This window comes from Setaria viridis, chromosome 1, assembly GCF_005286985.2.
Source record: "Setaria viridis chromosome 1, Setaria_viridis_v4.0, whole genome shotgun sequence".
Lineage (NCBI taxonomy): Eukaryota > Viridiplantae > Streptophyta > Magnoliopsida > Poales > Poaceae > Setaria > Setaria viridis.
In genome coordinates, this window is record NC_048263.2 from 32,925,944 (window position 1) to 32,941,256 (window position 15,313).

The 15,313-nt window shown below is 52.0% G+C and overlaps 6 protein-coding genes across 6 annotated transcripts; 1 reads left to right on the forward strand and 5 right to left on the reverse strand.

Moving 5' to 3' along the window:
- Positions 1-1,688: 1,688 nt before the first annotated feature.
- Positions 1,689-3,261, forward strand: LOC117865379 (uncharacterized). The gene has a single exon (XM_034749570.2). It carries the CDS (start codon positions 2,029-2,031, stop codon positions 3,031-3,033), a length of 1,005 nt encoding a protein of 334 aa, XP_034605461.1. The 5' UTR covers positions 1,689-2,028; the 3' UTR covers positions 3,034-3,261.
- Positions 3,187-6,022, reverse strand: LOC117865388 (uncharacterized). The gene is made up of 5 exons (XM_034749583.2): positions 5,523-6,022; positions 4,465-4,678; positions 4,182-4,275; positions 3,749-3,983; positions 3,187-3,507 (listed from the first exon to the last, which is right to left on the reverse strand). Exons 1-5 carry the CDS (start codon positions 5,885-5,887, stop codon positions 3,477-3,479), a joined length of 939 nt encoding a protein of 312 aa, XP_034605474.1. The 5' UTR covers positions 5,888-6,022; the 3' UTR covers positions 3,187-3,476.
- A 2,704-nt stretch (positions 6,023-8,726) lies between these two features.
- Positions 8,727-10,583, reverse strand: LOC117856423 (uncharacterized). Its single transcript, XM_034738817.2, has 3 exons — positions 10,203-10,583; positions 9,541-10,090; positions 8,727-9,451 (listed from the first exon to the last, which is right to left on the reverse strand). The coding sequence occupies exons 1-3, from the start codon at positions 10,536-10,538 to the stop codon at positions 9,093-9,095; spliced, it is 1,245 nt and encodes a 414-aa protein (XP_034594708.1). The 5' UTR covers positions 10,539-10,583; the 3' UTR covers positions 8,727-9,092.
- A 657-nt stretch (positions 10,584-11,240) lies between these two features.
- LOC140223044 (probable aquaporin TIP5-1) lies at positions 11,241-11,851 on the reverse strand. The gene has a single exon (XM_072294377.1). It carries the CDS (start codon positions 11,800-11,802, stop codon positions 11,434-11,436), a length of 369 nt encoding a protein of 122 aa, XP_072150478.1. The 5' UTR covers positions 11,803-11,851; the 3' UTR covers positions 11,241-11,433.
- A 93-nt stretch (positions 11,852-11,944) lies between these two features.
- Positions 11,945-12,531, reverse strand: LOC117856525 (aquaporin TIP5-1). Its single transcript, XM_034738899.2, has 2 exons — positions 12,405-12,531; positions 11,945-12,297 (listed from the first exon to the last, which is right to left on the reverse strand). The coding sequence occupies exons 1-2, from the start codon at positions 12,529-12,531 to the stop codon at positions 11,945-11,947; spliced, it is 480 nt and encodes a 159-aa protein (XP_034594790.2).
- Positions 12,532-12,779: 248 nt separating this feature from the next.
- On the reverse strand, positions 12,780-13,937 carry LOC117856623 (aquaporin TIP2-1). The gene is made up of 2 exons (XM_034738997.2): positions 13,724-13,937; positions 12,780-13,630 (listed from the first exon to the last, which is right to left on the reverse strand). The coding sequence occupies exons 1-2, from the start codon at positions 13,848-13,850 to the stop codon at positions 13,008-13,010; spliced, it is 750 nt and encodes a 249-aa protein (XP_034594888.1). The 5' UTR covers positions 13,851-13,937; the 3' UTR covers positions 12,780-13,007.
- Between the last annotated feature and the right edge of the window lie 1,376 nt (positions 13,938-15,313).

Genomic DNA, 15,313 nt, shown 5'->3' on the forward strand with positions numbered 1-15,313 from the left:
CGCAATCAATACTGCACTGTACCTGGAGGAGGAGGACCACGTCACGAGTCACGACTACCGGCCAGTCAACCACGCTGTGCGACAAGGGGGATTCTGAGGGTTTATTCCCTTGGAAAAAGTGGTTTCTTGGATGATTCTGGAGGTGCTCTCTGCTCAGCCTACGCAGCTTAGCTAACTGAGGTTATTACCGCAAAACGTGAGAACACGAGCAGGTGAGCTCTACTGCGATGCGCGATGCATGCACATGGAGGGCTACACGCAAAACAGGATCTGAATTCCGAAATTCTCGTAGAAAAACAGTGGCGCGCAGCATAAACACGAGCCTGAAGGAATGGCCAGACAGCCGCACACTTTGTGGCAGCAAAGCACTGTTAGGCAGTCAAAACACGAATGATACTTCCACGCAAGACGCCCATTCTTTCATTCATTCAAAGTGCATTGCAATGTTGCCTGCCTGCTTGCCTTTGATGACATGACCCCTCCGGGCCGCCGTGGCCAACCACCCCGCACGATGTTGGAAGCACCAGACGAAGCTCACAATGAATGGGTTCAGGGGCGGAGGATATATCATCCGGGCTTCAATCCACAATGAATACGGGGGCATCGCTGATTGACATGACGCTCCGGCGTAGCAGTATGGCCGGAAAAAAAGCGAAGGGAACTGCAGTCTTTACCAACCTGTCTCCACAAAGGAACAAGGGAAACCATCAATGTGCTGCCACTGGAGCTGCAAGCAAATGAATGGAGGCTTGTAAAACGTTCAGAGATTACAAACGGGCCCGTCCAAAACACACTGCCAGGAAACTAATGATTACTCGATGCACATTGTAGCGTGCGCCGACAGCCCCAAATACACTGTAAAAGGATTTCAACGGATATAACTTTTGCATAATCTAGTTGAATGTTTCTTTTCCTTTTTTTTTTTGGGAGGGGGGGAAGGGGTTGTACTCTGCCACGAACACACTGTATCTGACTGTGATCCCAGTATCTGCGAAAGAACTGAAAAAATAAAGGTATAAAGTTCAAGGATAAACGCAGATAAACCCTTCAAATAACCCAGTTATTACAACAAAAGGAAGCTACAAAAACTGCTAATTTATATGGTACATTCTGTTGTAAGTAACCCTACTCCTTTAGATCTAGTGACTGTTTCTTTCTGAGCAATATTGACTGTTTTAACAGGAGACGATCCACCAGCCCAGCATCTCAAAAAAAAAAATCCCAAAAATGGATTACCCGGCCGATCCACACAGCCCAAGAAAATGAAGTCTACGATGATGAAATTGGGCCCTCGCCATAGTTGTGTCCATAAATGGGACAAATGGGCTGACCAGCCTCTAACCCATCAAAAAGAAGGTATTGGGTTTATTTTCTCAAGGGGCCGGCCTAAGCTGTCTTTCTCACATTCTTAAGGAAACTGACTTGGGCTCAAAGACAGTTCAATTCAAACTACGACCCATGCAACCCCGGCCTGAGACAGCAGCCACGCCCGTCAGGAAACCCTAATCTTTGTTTTCTTGCAAGGGCAACCTGATTTTTTGTTCTGTTTGCTTTTTTCATTATTTTTTCTTTTGTTCTGTTGAGTCAATTTCAGAATACTCCATCGGATGTCGTGTCAAAGGGACAGAGAAACTCCATCAGAAATTTCATACGGACCAAGACCTCTCCTGATGGGAATGGCGCTTTTCAGATTTCTGACCCAAATTTCTCAATCAAATGTGCTGCTCCTACCGAATCATATAGTCAAAGCTAGAGCACGAAACTAGAAACACACAAAAAGCAAGCAAGTCGATCCCAAAACGAAAACACGTGCTGGGGTCAACCGCCGGCGGCTTCACCAGCTCCGGTGTCGCCACTCGCCACCTACTCCGCCGCCGTCCCCATCTACAATTACCCACTTCCGCTTCGCCGCAGCGGCACATCCAGCGCCGAGCAACACAGCCCGCTCCCGCTCGACACACAGACCAAACGCAAATCGTCCACCGGGCGAGGCATTTCGCCGAGCACCGAAGCCCCGCCGCCGCAGCCATGCTCCTCACGAAGCCCCACTCCTCCTCCCTCGCCGCCCCCTCCGCGGCGCTCCCGAAGCATGGCCCGACCGCTAACCGCGTCGTTACGCCCCTAGCCTCGTCGAGCTCCCGCCGCGGCCTCCGCGTCTCCGCCGCGTCCGTGGCGGCGGCGGCGGCACTGAGCCGCGTGGACGTGCTGTCGGAGGCGCTCCCGTTCATCCAGCGGTTCAAGGGCAAGACGGTGGTGGTCAAGTACGGCGGCGCGGCGATGAAGTCGCCGGAGCTGCAGGCGTCGGTGATCCGCGACCTGGTCCTCCTGTCCTGCGTCGGCCTCCGTCCCGTGCTCGTCCACGGCGGCGGGCCCGAGATCAACTCCTGGCTGGCGCGCGTCGGCGTGGAGCCGCAGTTCCGCAACGGGCTCCGCGTCACGGACGCGATCACCATGGAGGTCGTGGAGATGGTGCTGGTCGGCAAGGTCAACAAGCAGCTCGTCTCCCTCATCAGCCTCGCGGGGGCCACCGCCGTCGGCCTCTGCGGCAAGGACGCGCGCCTCCTCACCGCGCGGCCCTCCCGCGACGCGGCCTCCCTCGGCTTCGTCGGCGAGGTGACGCGCGTCGACCCCTCCGTGCTCCACCCAATCATTGCGGCGGGCCACATCCCGGTCATCGCTACCGTGGCCGCGGACGAGGCCGGGCAGGCTTACAACATCAACGCGGACACGGCTGCCGGGGAGATCGCGGCGGCGATCGGCGCCGAGAAGCTGCTGCTGCTCACCGACGTGTCAGGCGTACTTGCGGACCGTGACGACCCCGGGAGCCTGGTCAGGGAGGTGGACGTCGCCTGGGTGCGGCAGATGGTGGCCGAGGGCAAGGTAGGCGGCGGAATGATTCCCAAGGTGGAGTGCTGCGTCCACGCCATCGCGCAGGGGGTGCGCACCGCCAGCATCATCGACGGCCGCGTCCCGCACTCGCTGCTGCTCGAGATCCTCACGGACGAGGGCACCGGCACCATGATCACCGGCTGAAGCTTACAAAGCTCATCGTGAGCCTTGCCATTGGTATGCGTGAGGGGTGAGTGGTGACAATTGTCGGAATTGTTTTGCACGCACGCACCCAAGTGTTTGTGAACTGAACAAGAGTGCATTCCCGTGACCCGATGGGTCATGTTATTCATGGACTGAATCAAATCAAATTCAGGTTGCAACTTTATTTATACAAATAATTTCATCGATGGAAATTTATGCGTTTTTTTACTTCAACGATCTAAACTTCTGTGGCTCCAAGGGGGTTGAGCACACACAGATAACTAAAGACCCAGAACAACAACATTCCCTTGCATGATCTGCCAAGGTCAAATGATACAGTTAAACAATACTGTGATGCATAATTTCGTGTGGACCTAAGTTTTGAAGCTTGGTGCGTTCTACAAAACATGTACAGTCGACTTGCAGAATGCCAGAATCTCGCATCACCACACTTTGAAATCCCAATGTTCAGAACTGTTGACAAAACCACCAGGGAAAAGCATAAGCACGCTGAATGAAAGGATAATAACGTTAATATTACTGGGATAATGTCGTGGTTCCCCACAATCACACAGTGGCAACTGCAAATTCTAGGCCTGTCAAACTAAGGCTGCCATCACCAATCTTGATTTAACTGACTACTAGAGTTGCTCCCGTGTGCAGTCAAGAGACAACAAAACAGAGAAATGTAAAGTCGACGGATTGTTGTGCTCACTTGATACGAGCAATGGCCACCACGATGAAGACAAACACCGTGAGCATGAACGACACCTTCACTGCATCAATGTATGCATCTGGCTTCTCTTCATCCTCTTGAGGGTGGATCAGCATGTTGAATATCTTCATCACGTTCTCAAGGAATTCAACAATTTTTGCTTGGGCACTGTCCAGGATCCACTTAAGTACTTCAGCAGGGCCACCAGTGTTTCCCTTTCTATCATTTTCTTTTCCTGGACGATGAGGTTAATCGAAATAAGTCAAGACATAAAGATCAAAAAGAGAAGTGGTAATCTAACAAATGCAGTGAATATTTCTTGCAAATGGTACATAGCTAAAAGTGCAGGTAGCTGTCAGATTACTGCTTGGAATTTTAACAAATGTAACATTTTATATCCGTACAAAGTGCGTGAAAATTTCGTGCAACATACCATGATGTAAAGATCTCCTGAAATCTTGAACTGCCTCATTATTCATGACGGCATTCCAAACAGCCTTATCACATGACAAAGACATAACCATTTTCTGCATGATGAACAAGGTTAACACATTAGTGGAGAGATAAGCTGTTCAGAAACTTCTAGTGGACAGCTCAGAAATTATGAATGGTACATCAAAATATGACACTAGGGCAGTGTAGCATGATGTGGTTTATAATGACAGTATCTAACTAAGTGTCGCGAAATAAATAAGAAGAATGGGTTGAGATTAGACCTGAACGGTGGGATCCTTTTGCAACAGCCGGAAAGCATCCAAAACATTCCTATGTTCCCTTGAAAGAAGAGCAGTTGAGTTGAGAACATAGGCAGCAGGTTCAATCCAGTCATCTGATCCTGATGAATTGCCAGATGAATGTCCTGAGGTGGACAGCAGTGCTGTTTGTCTGTCGGTTGTATCTGAATACACACCAGAAGGATTCTCAAATACCCTGAAAGAAACGATAACTCAATTATATGGAGAAAAGAACAGTAACACCTAAAATTCAACTTTCCAGCACAAGTTAATGAGCAAAAGTCTACTACAGAGTACAGACTCATTTTAAGGGGAAAAGATCCTTTTTCACGAAAATGAGTTTTTTTTTTTGTTATAAGCTAAATGTAAAATTGTTAGGCCAACAAAGCTAGTTCCGGGGATCACCTTGAAGGAATGGACCAAATTGTGCAAGTAATACAACCCAGAGAGTTGGAAAAAGTAGCAAGCAAACAAGTACAAAGCAATTACCATAGTTCCAATTTTAATTCCTTATCATATATCGCAGCTACTATATGTAACTACTAATTCTACAACAGTCCATACAACACAGACTACCATAAAGTTATGTCAAAGAGCAATCCAACTATTCGAGAACCCAGCATTCCTAGAACCTCATTCATGATGGTTCATGAATTCTGGATGACAAAATTGGTACGGCAAGTTGCTGCGGATGTCTGTCCATGCAACTTCCCTGGGCTCCATCCAAAGATGGCAGGGACCGCAGATCAAACCACGAATGACCACAACGCTAACAAACCACTAATAGAACGCTCTCAAACCAACGAACAGAAAGCAAGAAAGGCTCCATGTCCCCATTAGAAACTATCTATCTCGCATCAAACTACATACAAAGACAGCTCCAATCTAATTCAATCCATGTAAGCAAAGTTTAACTTACGCCCTGGCAATCACGCTCATCACCAAAACATTGAACATCAAAACGCAAAGGTAGATCCAATCTAAGCAATTGTGCGTGAAAAAAAAGTCTGCTTTAACGAAGTGGAGCAAGCAAATCTTACTCCTGGATGCTTGTGACGGCGCCGGTGACCTCGTCTATGGTGGGTGGGGACCAGAACACCACCCTGTACTCCTCCTCTTCCTCCATCTCTCCGGGACCGGGAGCCCCGGCGACGACCTCTTCCCAATCCCCGTCCTCCCCGTCGCGGCGGAGCGCGCGGGACTCCCAATACGCGGCGGCGGCGACCGCGGAGGGCGGGGGAGGCGAGCTGGCGCGGAGGGGGCGGCCGCCGGCGACGGGGAGCGGGCGCGGGGATGCAACGGAGGTTGAGGCGCCGGCGTTGGCGCCGAGCCCCGACGAGGAGGAGGAAGAGCGCACGGCGCGGTTGCTGAGGCGGAGGAGGTGCCTGCCCGGCGGGTTCCTCATCGCCGGCCGGAAGCAAGATGTCTTCGGCTTCGAGGTCTCCTCCTCGCCTGCACCGCGCGCGCTATCCAATCACTTTCTTGGATGGGATGGATAAAAATTGGTTTGAGCAGGAAGAAAGATTTGGGGCCTTTGGAGCCTCGAGGAGTTGCAAAAAATCTCCAAACTTTTTTGTTATGTTCTTATATATATCTCGAGAGAGGTTGAGTATTGCTAGGAGTCACCCAAATTACTTGTGCGGTTTCTTGTGGTGTTGAGCATGCTTATTGGTTGTTTTACTTTTCTACTCTCCTGATATTTGGTTCTACAAATTTAGATTATCCCTTTCCACTATTCATGTGGGAGATTATTAAAACTTTATGGTTCTATACGTATTTAGTATTTACTTTGATGTGAAATGAAACCTATTCCTTTATAGTTCATGAGTAGAACGGAGTATTTTTGGGCCAGGTCAAAAAAAAAGCTGGTTCATTCTAGACAAAAATAAAATTTATGTGCACGGCGCATGGGTATTGTCGGGCTAATTTTTTAACCAGACTCGAACTTCTTAATATTTTTCAATTAGAAAATAAATAAAATAAATTATCCGGCTAGGTTCGACCCAATCCAATTTTTTAACTAGACTTTCGCTGATCAAACCCGGCCCTATAGCAAGCTCTGGACGGGCCAAAATCATGTGAGCTTAGGTCGAGCCGGATCGGACCTAAAATGCCCAGGTCCATTCGTAAGCATGATTTTGTGCTTGCTGCTTTGACTGCACCTACATCATCAATTAAGCTACCATAACTTTATTAGCTAGCTGATGCAGCTGCAGCCGCAATGTTTTTGTAACAATATGTACCAAGGACATCTCATATCTCCTTTTCATAACTTGCAAATATTTTTGTGATGTGAACAACATGATAAAATAGATGGGTCGAGTTATTTCACTTGCCATGAGTTGTTGTAGGATAAGATAATATACCATGTGCAGCCATTGATGTTACGAACTCAATGTCATATAAACTGGTTTGCACTAATTCTAATAAAGTTTTTTCCTCTTTTCGTAGTAATGCTTTTCTCCCATGGGTCTTGCGAAGAAATGATGTATCAAATTATTTTTATGTATTTCAAATAGTAGTGTTAATCCTCATGCTCCGACTGGAAGTAACATGCAGAAAAGAAGAACAGTTCAAGGCCATGTAGCTTCAGCTGTGCGCCAACGGTTTTCCAACCCGGCGACCAATTGCTTTCAGCTTTCTCCGATTCTCGTTATGGGGCGGAATCGATCGACGTCGCCATTTGGTCCCGCCCGCAAGATCCTGAACCGCAAATAGCCAAAAGACGGCTCCCACCCAAGGAGCAAACCATATCCCAGGTATGTACGGGGGTTCGATCGCTAACATAGCTCCTTGCTGGTTCCACACGCCGTTGCTTTCAGAGTCCGCACACGCTACTCTGCGTGGTGATTAGCATTCGGCAAAGCTGTCAAAGCTCAAAAAGGCTCGGATAATCTTTTCACCCGTTTTCCGAGAACGTGCGTAAAGCCAAGCCAGTTCACGCACGGTATCACCTCTCTTTGATCCCGGCCGCGAGTTCGTTCTCTTGACGACGCCTCCGACGGGTTACAGGATAGTTCCGCATGCGAAATTGCGAATTGATCCACGAGTGTACTGCCTTCACGTCATCACGCGCCGCACGTCGAAATCGTAACGCGACATGGAACATAACGTGCCGCGATGCATCGAAACCGCAACTAACGCTGGCTGGCGCGAAGCGTGCGCCGGGATCCAGGAGACAGCGACAGGCCGGAGGCCTCGCGACCCCAACCATCCTACTCGTACGTGACGAACGGGAACGGCAGCTCAAGAACAGGACGGCAAAGCAAGGTGCCGAGGCAGGAAGGAATTCAAGATCCGAGAGCGAGACAGAGATCCAGCTCCAGTGCAGTACGACGACGTGGCGTGGAGGTAGAGCTCCGCCGATCGACGACGACGCGCGGAGACGCGGAGTAGACGAAGGGCACGGGACAGAGGCCGGGCCAAGTGGGCAAGAGGTCGCACGATGATCGGATGACGCAACTGTCGCCGCCGGTGGCTGGGGCTGTCCTGCATCTTCTCTGCGAGTCCGCCTCAACGGTGGCCGGCTTGGTACTTCCGTTCCTATCGCCGTGCACCCTTGCTTACGAACCCTGATGCAAAATCCAAGTATCAGAAAAACCTGCCTTTGCTTATTCTTCTTCTTTTCATTTTTTAGATGGGACAAATATTACTTGTTTTTCCCCAAGAAAGGAAAGGACTTTGCTTGTTGGGTCGGGAGGCCTGGTCCATCCAACATGTGGGCCAATAAAGACTAAAAGTTTGCTAGACATTTTTATAAGAACTAGAGGTTACTAAGTTAATCTTGCCATATTTACTTTTGTGGCAAAAAAAATGGCCATCTAACTTCTGGCAAAATCGATTAATAAAGAAATAAAGTGTATGACCAGTGTCTCAATTGATTAAGAATTTAGACAAACTAAGGTCCTCTTTAGATCAACTAGAGATTGTGGAACCTGGCTTGTAGCATGTGAGATTGTAAATGCTCAATCAAGAAGCTAGCTTGTTTGCATCAACTAGTGCTTCAAAAAATCCCATTGGAAAACATTAGTGGAGAGATGGCTTGTCTTTTTTAAGAAAGGTAGAGCTTGCGACTTTGTAAAAACTAGAGCAAAAGGTGACTTGTTTGGATCAGCATGAACTTTTAATTAAAAGCCATATTCCACAGTTTCTATCATATCCAAACAACTCCTAATCCATGTCTAGAACTAAACATCGAGTACGAAAAGCTCCCGTAAAAGAAAAACCATGTCCATATCTTAAGATTTATGAAGTAACCGTAGGCGTCTCGTTATTGATGATCATATCACCTTACAACGAATAATACAGTTATTTTCTGAAGTTTGCTCAGCTAGCACATTGTTATTTTAGTAACTGGACAAATGGTACGCATATAATGGAGCCTGGCCGCCTGTGATGATGCTAGCTTCACTGGTAGTAAGGTAATCAAACCAGGAAACAAAGATCAAAAAGGCTAGGATAGGTAGGATCTTGAGATTAACGTTTTATCTACAGCATACACTACATCTCTGCACATTATTCTGCTTATCGCACCTCGATTGCTCCCTGCGATAAAGCCGAGTGAACAAACGGAGGCAAATTTGCACGCCAGAGACCAGACACATCCAAACTTAGGACGAGCTGAGCCTGAGCGACTCGAAGGAGTGCTCGAGCTGAGCAGTCCCGCCGGCCACCTGCCGGATGAGGTTCTTCACCGCCTCCACCCAGTCCTGCCTCTGCGCCCTGCTCTCGCACTGGAACTCCAGCAGGCCCTGCGCCGTCCTCAGCCCGAAGTGGCACGTCTCCGCCGCCGAGCCCGGCGCGCCGCCGCCCTCGTGCGCGGGCCACGCCGGGATGTCGTCGTAGACGCCGTACACGACGCCCTTCTTCTTCTTGGAGAAGGCGCCGCCGATGTGCTTGCTCTTCAGCTTCACAATCACCTGCGACTTCCTGTTGATGTACACGGCCACCTGCTTCCAATGCAGAGCGCCTGCGGAGATAAAAGTTCGATTTGATTCAGCCCAAAGTTGTCACGGTACGCCCTTGCTGATAATGTACCAAAGAAAAATAGGTGCTTGCCTTTGCGGCTGCGTTTGAGGAGGGCCCCTTCCTTGCACCAGACGTCGGCGCGGTAGCTGCCGGCCTTCTCGTACGGCGCCACGGCCGCCCTGCTCCTGGCCTCCCGCTGCGCTCGATTCCTCATCGCCGTGGCTCCCCTAAGGGCCGTGGCCGCAGCGGCGGTGAGGGTCAGGAGATCTCCGGGGCTCCGCACGTCGACGGCGGCCTCCACGGCGGAGGCCACCTGGTCGTGGTCGGCGCCGGCGAGCTCGGCGATCTCGACGCAGTGCGACGCCAGCAGCTGCGTCGCGGAGGCCAGCGCGGTCTCCATCCAGGAGCCCTCGACGACGTCCGCGTCCGGGCCCGCGGCGCTAGCGGCGGCCACGGCGGCGACCGCGGCCGCCACGCTCGCCACGGAAACCGCGGCGTGCAGGCGCGCCCGCTCGGCGCGGGCCTTGTCCACCCGGCTGCCCGAGTCCCAGTGGTGGAACCACTTCCCGATCGCGTGGACCGTGTGGTGGACCGAGTGGTGGACCTGGTGCGCGGAGATGGCGCTCCTGCTCCTGAGGGTCTGCACAGCAAATCGTGCAGAACAATCTCCATCAATTCAGTTCAAACTTCAAAATGCACTAGCAATCTAGCATTGCAGATATGCACAGTGATGGGATCGGATTAATCCTTACGCGCTTGCGAGGGCTGATGTTGGTGCCGGAGGCAGCGGCGAGTGCGAGCGTCTCCGGCATGAGCATCCCGGACAGGCGGTCGACGACGAAGTTGGAGCTCCGTCTCCCGCCGACGCCGCCGGCCAGCACCTTTGAAATCTCCGAGGCCGACACGCTCCACGACCGCGACAGGAACTCCATGGGCTCCATCGGGGTCTGCGGCGCCAGCACCGCCAGAGGCCCGGCCCCGGCGTCCGTGAGCAGCAGGTGATCCCTCCTCCTCATCCTCGCCATCAAGTTCCCCTCCATCCTCAGCTCCTCCTCACCTCCCTGACCGTTGGAATCGTCGTATCGCATTGCGTCGCGTCCGGCTGGTGCTAACCCCCGCCGCCTACTTATCCGCCGATGGAGGCCTCGGCAGACACGGAGCACGGGGAAGGGGATGCGTGGGCGGCAGGAAACACCAAGGCTTCGATCTCTGACGCCGGTGCCTCCCCTGCCCTCATGGGTCGGCGCGGATCGAGCGACACGTAGACAGTGTTGCTTGTGGAGTGGCCATTGTTGCCGCCCGCGTACGCTGCACCGGCGGTGTGGGAGGGCGCACGGGAGACAGGCGCGTCGGGGTTTGTCGGCGTCGCTGCATAAAGAAAAACGCCCAGGGGATGGCTGGATGAGGACTCCTCGGACTCGTGAGCCTGCCAGTGAATATTCCGTGCTAGTTTATTCGTCGTATCGGTGGATTCACGCCGAGCTTGTCGGAGCAAACGGACACGAGTCAAGACGAGGGGGGCGGACCGGTGGACATCTGGTGAAATTTACCACGCGTCTGTGTTGTGGCACACCACCGGCTCCGGCAAAGCTGGGAGAACTAAAGGGAGATCCAGGAGTAAATTTTGAACAGTTAGTGCTGCTGTTTGTGCTGAGAGAACTTCAGAAATCAGAAATACTTTGAATCATGATAGGATGTGTCTCGGACTCTCGGTACGTCGTACTAGCAGATTGTCGCAAGGAAGGAATAGACTTTTCACGGCAATGTGCTGAGCAAGATTCAAGACATGGTGGTCACAAACTCATAACGTCGCAACTAACGTCACAATATCACAACAACTACTGTTCCCGACTTCAAATACAGAACTACAGATGAAATTTTCCAACATGCCACTACGTTAAACGTAACGGGCCCAAAGGCCTAGGCCTGCCTACTGACAGACAACTTCCTTCCTACCTGACGAAAGCAACTGGGCCTGTGCTGTTACACAACCACCGTCTCGACGCTCCCGGGCCGCAACGAGGCCGGGTACATCACGTGCTGGTGCACGATCGCCGCAAGGGCCGCGCCGACCATCGGGCCGGCCCAGTACACGGCCTGGTTCCTGAAGTCGCCGCTGACGACCGCCGGCCCGAAGGAGCGCGCGGGGTTCATGGACGCGCCGGTGAGCGAGCCCGTGGCCAGCGCGCACGCCCCTGTCACCAGCCCTATCGCCAGCGACCCCGTCGCCGTCTCCGCGGCGGACCTCCCGCCGCCCGCCCTGACCCGGCGGGGGTCGCACGCCGCGTGCACCGTGTACACCACCATGAACGTCGCCGCCGCCTCCAAGACCGACGCGCCGAACCCCGTCATGTCCACGGCGATCCTCGTCGTCGGCACGGCCTGCACGCGTAGATGTTCGGGCACACAGAATGCTCAAAGATACGTCAGATACTCCAGATTCGTTCGCGAGAGAAGTGAACGCTGTGCTGATGTGACAGGCCACACAGAATGCTCAAAGATACATCAGATACTCAGATTCGTTCGCGAGAGAAGTGAACGCTGTGCTGATGTGACAGACGATTGAGTGGTCACGGATCTCGGTAGTCGGTACCTGGCCGGCGGAGAGAATGTGGACGACGAGGCAGGCGAAGGTGGCGCCGAGCAACTGCGCGGCGCAGTAGAGGACGGCGGGCAGCACGGCAATGTGGCCGCAGATGGCGAAGGCGAACGTGACGGCGGGGTTGGCGTGACCGCCGGACGCGTCGGCCGCGATGAACACCGCGACGAAGAGCGCGAACGCCTGGGCAACGGCGGTGGCCACCAGGGACGAGGCGTCGGACGATGTCGAGTCCGGCGTGAGCATACCTGCAGGACGCATAAGAAACGTGCGATGAGTTTGGCCGTGAACTGCAAGGACGAGCGGTTGTGTAACTAAAGCTTCGTGGACGGAGTAGGGCGTTCGACGGACGTACGGGCAGAGATGGCGGAGCCGGCGGTGGCGAAGACGAAGAGGAAGGTGGAGATGAACTCGGCGAGGTACGACCGGAGCGCCGACGGCGAGAAGCACTGCTGCAAGCAACCCACCACGCAGGACGCCATGGTTGCAACTTGCAAACTAGTCTCGGTAGTTTTCTTCGTCCTGTTCGTGTGCGATTCAGGAGTTTCAGAGAGAAACTGGCAGGCCAGTGTCTCCCTTTAAAAGGCCGAAGAAATGGAAGTTTGCGCGGTAGTTACCAGCGGTTGCTAGCATCGTTCCGTTCCGACACAATTCGATTGCAACCGTCACAATTTGGAGCCGGACGTGGCTGAAAACTGAAAATGAACCAGAGATCCACGCGTAAACGAAATTTAAAAAGTAAAACACACTTTTTTTTCCTTGAAAGACGAGAACCGCAGATCGGATGAGATCTTTACATCGATTTAACAAAAAAAAAGGAGGGAAATGAACACAAGAACCATGAATGGCACATCATTTGTAAATACAAATTCGTGACCATGTCACGTGTCGAAGAGCAAAGCAAACGACGACGAAGATTGAAACGCTGCACTCGATCGATCGGTTCAATCCATCGGACTTAGGCGTAGTCCTGGTCGGCGACCTGCTGGTAGTTGCCGCCGATGAAGACGTCGCCGTAGATGAGGCCGGCGAGGCCACCGCCGATGAGCGGGCCGACCCAGTAGACCCAGTTGCCGGCGAAGTTGCCAGCGGCGACGGCGGGGCCGAAGGAGCGGGCGGGGTTCATGGAGCCGCCGCTGAAGGGGCCGGCGGCAAGGATGTTGGCACCGACGATGAAGCCGATGGCGATGGGGGCGATGGTGCCGAGGGAGCCCTTCTTGGGGTCGGCGGCGGTGGCGTACACGGTGTACACGAGCGCGAAGGTGATGATGATCTCGAACACCACGCCCTCCAGCTCGCTGATGCCGGCGACGCCGTGGGTCGGGATGGCCTTGCCGTGGGTCACGAACTTGAGGAGCAGGCAGGCCACGGAGGCGCCGAGCAGCTGGGCGACCCAGTAGAAGAGGCCGGTGAGGATGGTGATGTGGCCGCCGACGGCGAGGCCGAAGGTCACGGCGGGGTTGAGGTGACCGCCGGAGATGTTGGCGGCGACGGAGACGCCGACGAAGAGGGCCAATGCGTGGGCGATCGCGATCGCCACCAGGCCGGAAGCGTCGAGCGCGCCGCCATGGCTCAGTTGCCCTGCACGTACACGCACGGCAAGTAATCGATCGATCAGCACGCGGAGTCAAAGTGTACGATACGCCTCGAGATCGACGGAACAGCAGAACTCACCGTAGGCGATGGCGGAACCGACGCCGGCGAAGACGAAGAGGAGGGTGGCGATGAACTCGGCCACGTAGGCCTTGATGGAGGTGGTGCTGAAGGAGTCGCCGACGCTTCCGAACGCGAGCTTCACCATCTTGCCTTCGCTTTGCTCTTCGAGCTACACCGAAAGCTTTGGCTCTCTGCGCTTGAGATTGCTTACTAATCTGATGCAGCAAGTCCACTCAGCTTAGGCCCCTTTTATACACATGGCGTCGCCCTCTCGCGGCTTCATGGGCGGCCTCAACTTGTGGATTAGAGTATTCTGGACGGCGTGGATAATCGCTAAAAACCATTTTAATTTCATTTAGGGTACTAGCTTATTCCATGATTGGTAGTACTAGCTAGTCCGGCCGGGCAGGCGCACCATGCTTTGTTCATATGTCTGTTGCTATTATGAACTTCTTATGCAGCGTCCATGTGAGGATGCACCATGGTTATGAGCTAATGACAATACTAAAGGCCCTAATTGGAGGATATATTATCTCATGTAGCGCTTAAATATTTTGTTAATCGTACATTTGAATGGCTGCAAGTTGCAGATTGCCTGTCATCTGGAGGATATGTTATCCCCACGCTTATTTAGTGGCCTTGTATTTGTTTTTCTGAAACTTAAAGTCATGTTCCTGTAAATGCTTGGAAATTCTAGCTGGTCATTCAGCAAGCAAAGCTCAAGAGTTGCGTTGCTGATGTATTCCCGTATTCTTTGTTGTCCAACATGAGAGATCAGTAAAGTTTCAGCACTTTAGCATGCCTGATTGTTTCACTTCGTTGTAGATCATGACAATATGCTTCACTTTTTCTCTGCATGGCAGTGGTTAGCTCTGAAGAGTAAGTCGTGTGGCTGATAATCATTGCTCGCAATGGTGGGAACTCGCATACATCGTCATCGGTGCTCTTTTTCCCTGCATGCCTGTCCAATCATCTTTGCCTGCCATTCTAGACAGTTCGAACCGGTGATGGTGACGTGGACCAAATTAGCACTCTTCATGTTGAAGTCGGCGGGTGCAAGATTAGTAAACCCATTACGTTTGCATCAGGTACAGCAATTGAAAAACCACGACAATCTGACAGTACAGCTGCCATTGGTGGCAACGACTTCAGCGTATGATTAGGAACAGCCTTTGGTACCTTTTTTAAGTATCCTGTAACAACGGAATATGAATTTGAGCTAAGTAAGCAGTATTCATTTCCATTTGTTTTCATCGAGACTTTCTGAACTTCTGATGGTGATGATAAGATCAAACTTGTGAATGTACCAAAGGACAACTGCGATATTCGGTAGCAAAAGTGTTTGACCATCATCAACAGCTTTGTCTGAGGGCCATACACCTTTGATCAACTGTGATCAAAGAAGTGTTCATGCTAGCTCTGTTTTTCCTTTTTGTTGGTATCTACTAGCATTCTTTTGATTTTTGTTGCAAGTCTTACCAAATATGTAAGGTTTGTGCTGTTGTCATGCCGAAGTCATCCCAATTTACTAACTCTCAACAAAACAGCGAGAATCTTTTGCATTTTCATACCATTCCGTGACAACAGCCAACTTGGAACTCGCAACAC

Excerpts from the sequence above, each read along its gene's own strand:
- LOC117865379 (XM_034749570.2), top strand. The coding sequence starts at position 2,029 with ATGCTCCTCACGAAGCCCCACTCCTCCTCCCTCGCCGCCCCCTCCGCG.
- LOC117865388 (XM_034749583.2), bottom strand. The coding sequence starts at position 5,887 with ATGAGGAACCCGCCGGGCAGGCACCTCCTCCGCCTCAGCAACCGCGCC. Across the intron at positions 4,276-4,464 it reads AAAAGGATCCCACCGTTCAG|AAAATGGTTATGTCTTTGTC; the intron begins GTCTAATCTCAA and ends TTCATCATGCAG. Across the intron at positions 3,984-4,181 it reads CAGGAGATCTTTACATCATG|GAAAAGAAAATGATAGAAAG; the intron begins GTATGTTGCACG and ends CTCATCGTCCAG.
- LOC117856423 (XM_034738817.2), bottom strand. The coding sequence starts at position 10,538 with ATGCGATACGACGATTCCAACGGTCAGGGAGGTGAGGAGGAGCTGAGG. Across the intron at positions 10,091-10,202 it reads ACATCAGCCCTCGCAAGCGC|ACCCTCAGGAGCAGGAGCGC; the intron begins GTAAGGATTAAT and ends TTTGCTGTGCAG. Across the intron at positions 9,452-9,540 it reads CCTCAAACGCAGCCGCAAAG|GCGCTCTGCATTGGAAGCAG; the intron begins GCAAGCACCTAT and ends TTATCTCCGCAG.
- LOC140223044 (XM_072294377.1), bottom strand. The coding sequence starts at position 11,802 with ATGACGGGGTTCGGCGCGTCGGTCTTGGAGGCGGCGGCGACGTTCATG.
- LOC117856525 (XM_034738899.2), bottom strand. The coding sequence starts at position 12,531 with ATGGCGTCCTGCGTGGTGGGTTGCTTGCAGCAGTGCTTCTCGCCGTCG. Across the intron at positions 12,298-12,404 it reads CGGCTCCGCCATCTCTGCCC|GTATGCTCACGCCGGACTCG; the intron begins GTACGTCCGTCG and ends TGCGTCCTGCAG.
- LOC117856623 (XM_034738997.2), bottom strand. The coding sequence starts at position 13,850 with ATGGTGAAGCTCGCGTTCGGAAGCGTCGGCGACTCCTTCAGCACCACC. Across the intron at positions 13,631-13,723 it reads CGGTTCCGCCATCGCCTACG|GGCAACTGAGCCATGGCGGC; the intron begins GTGAGTTCTGCT and ends GTGTACGTGCAG.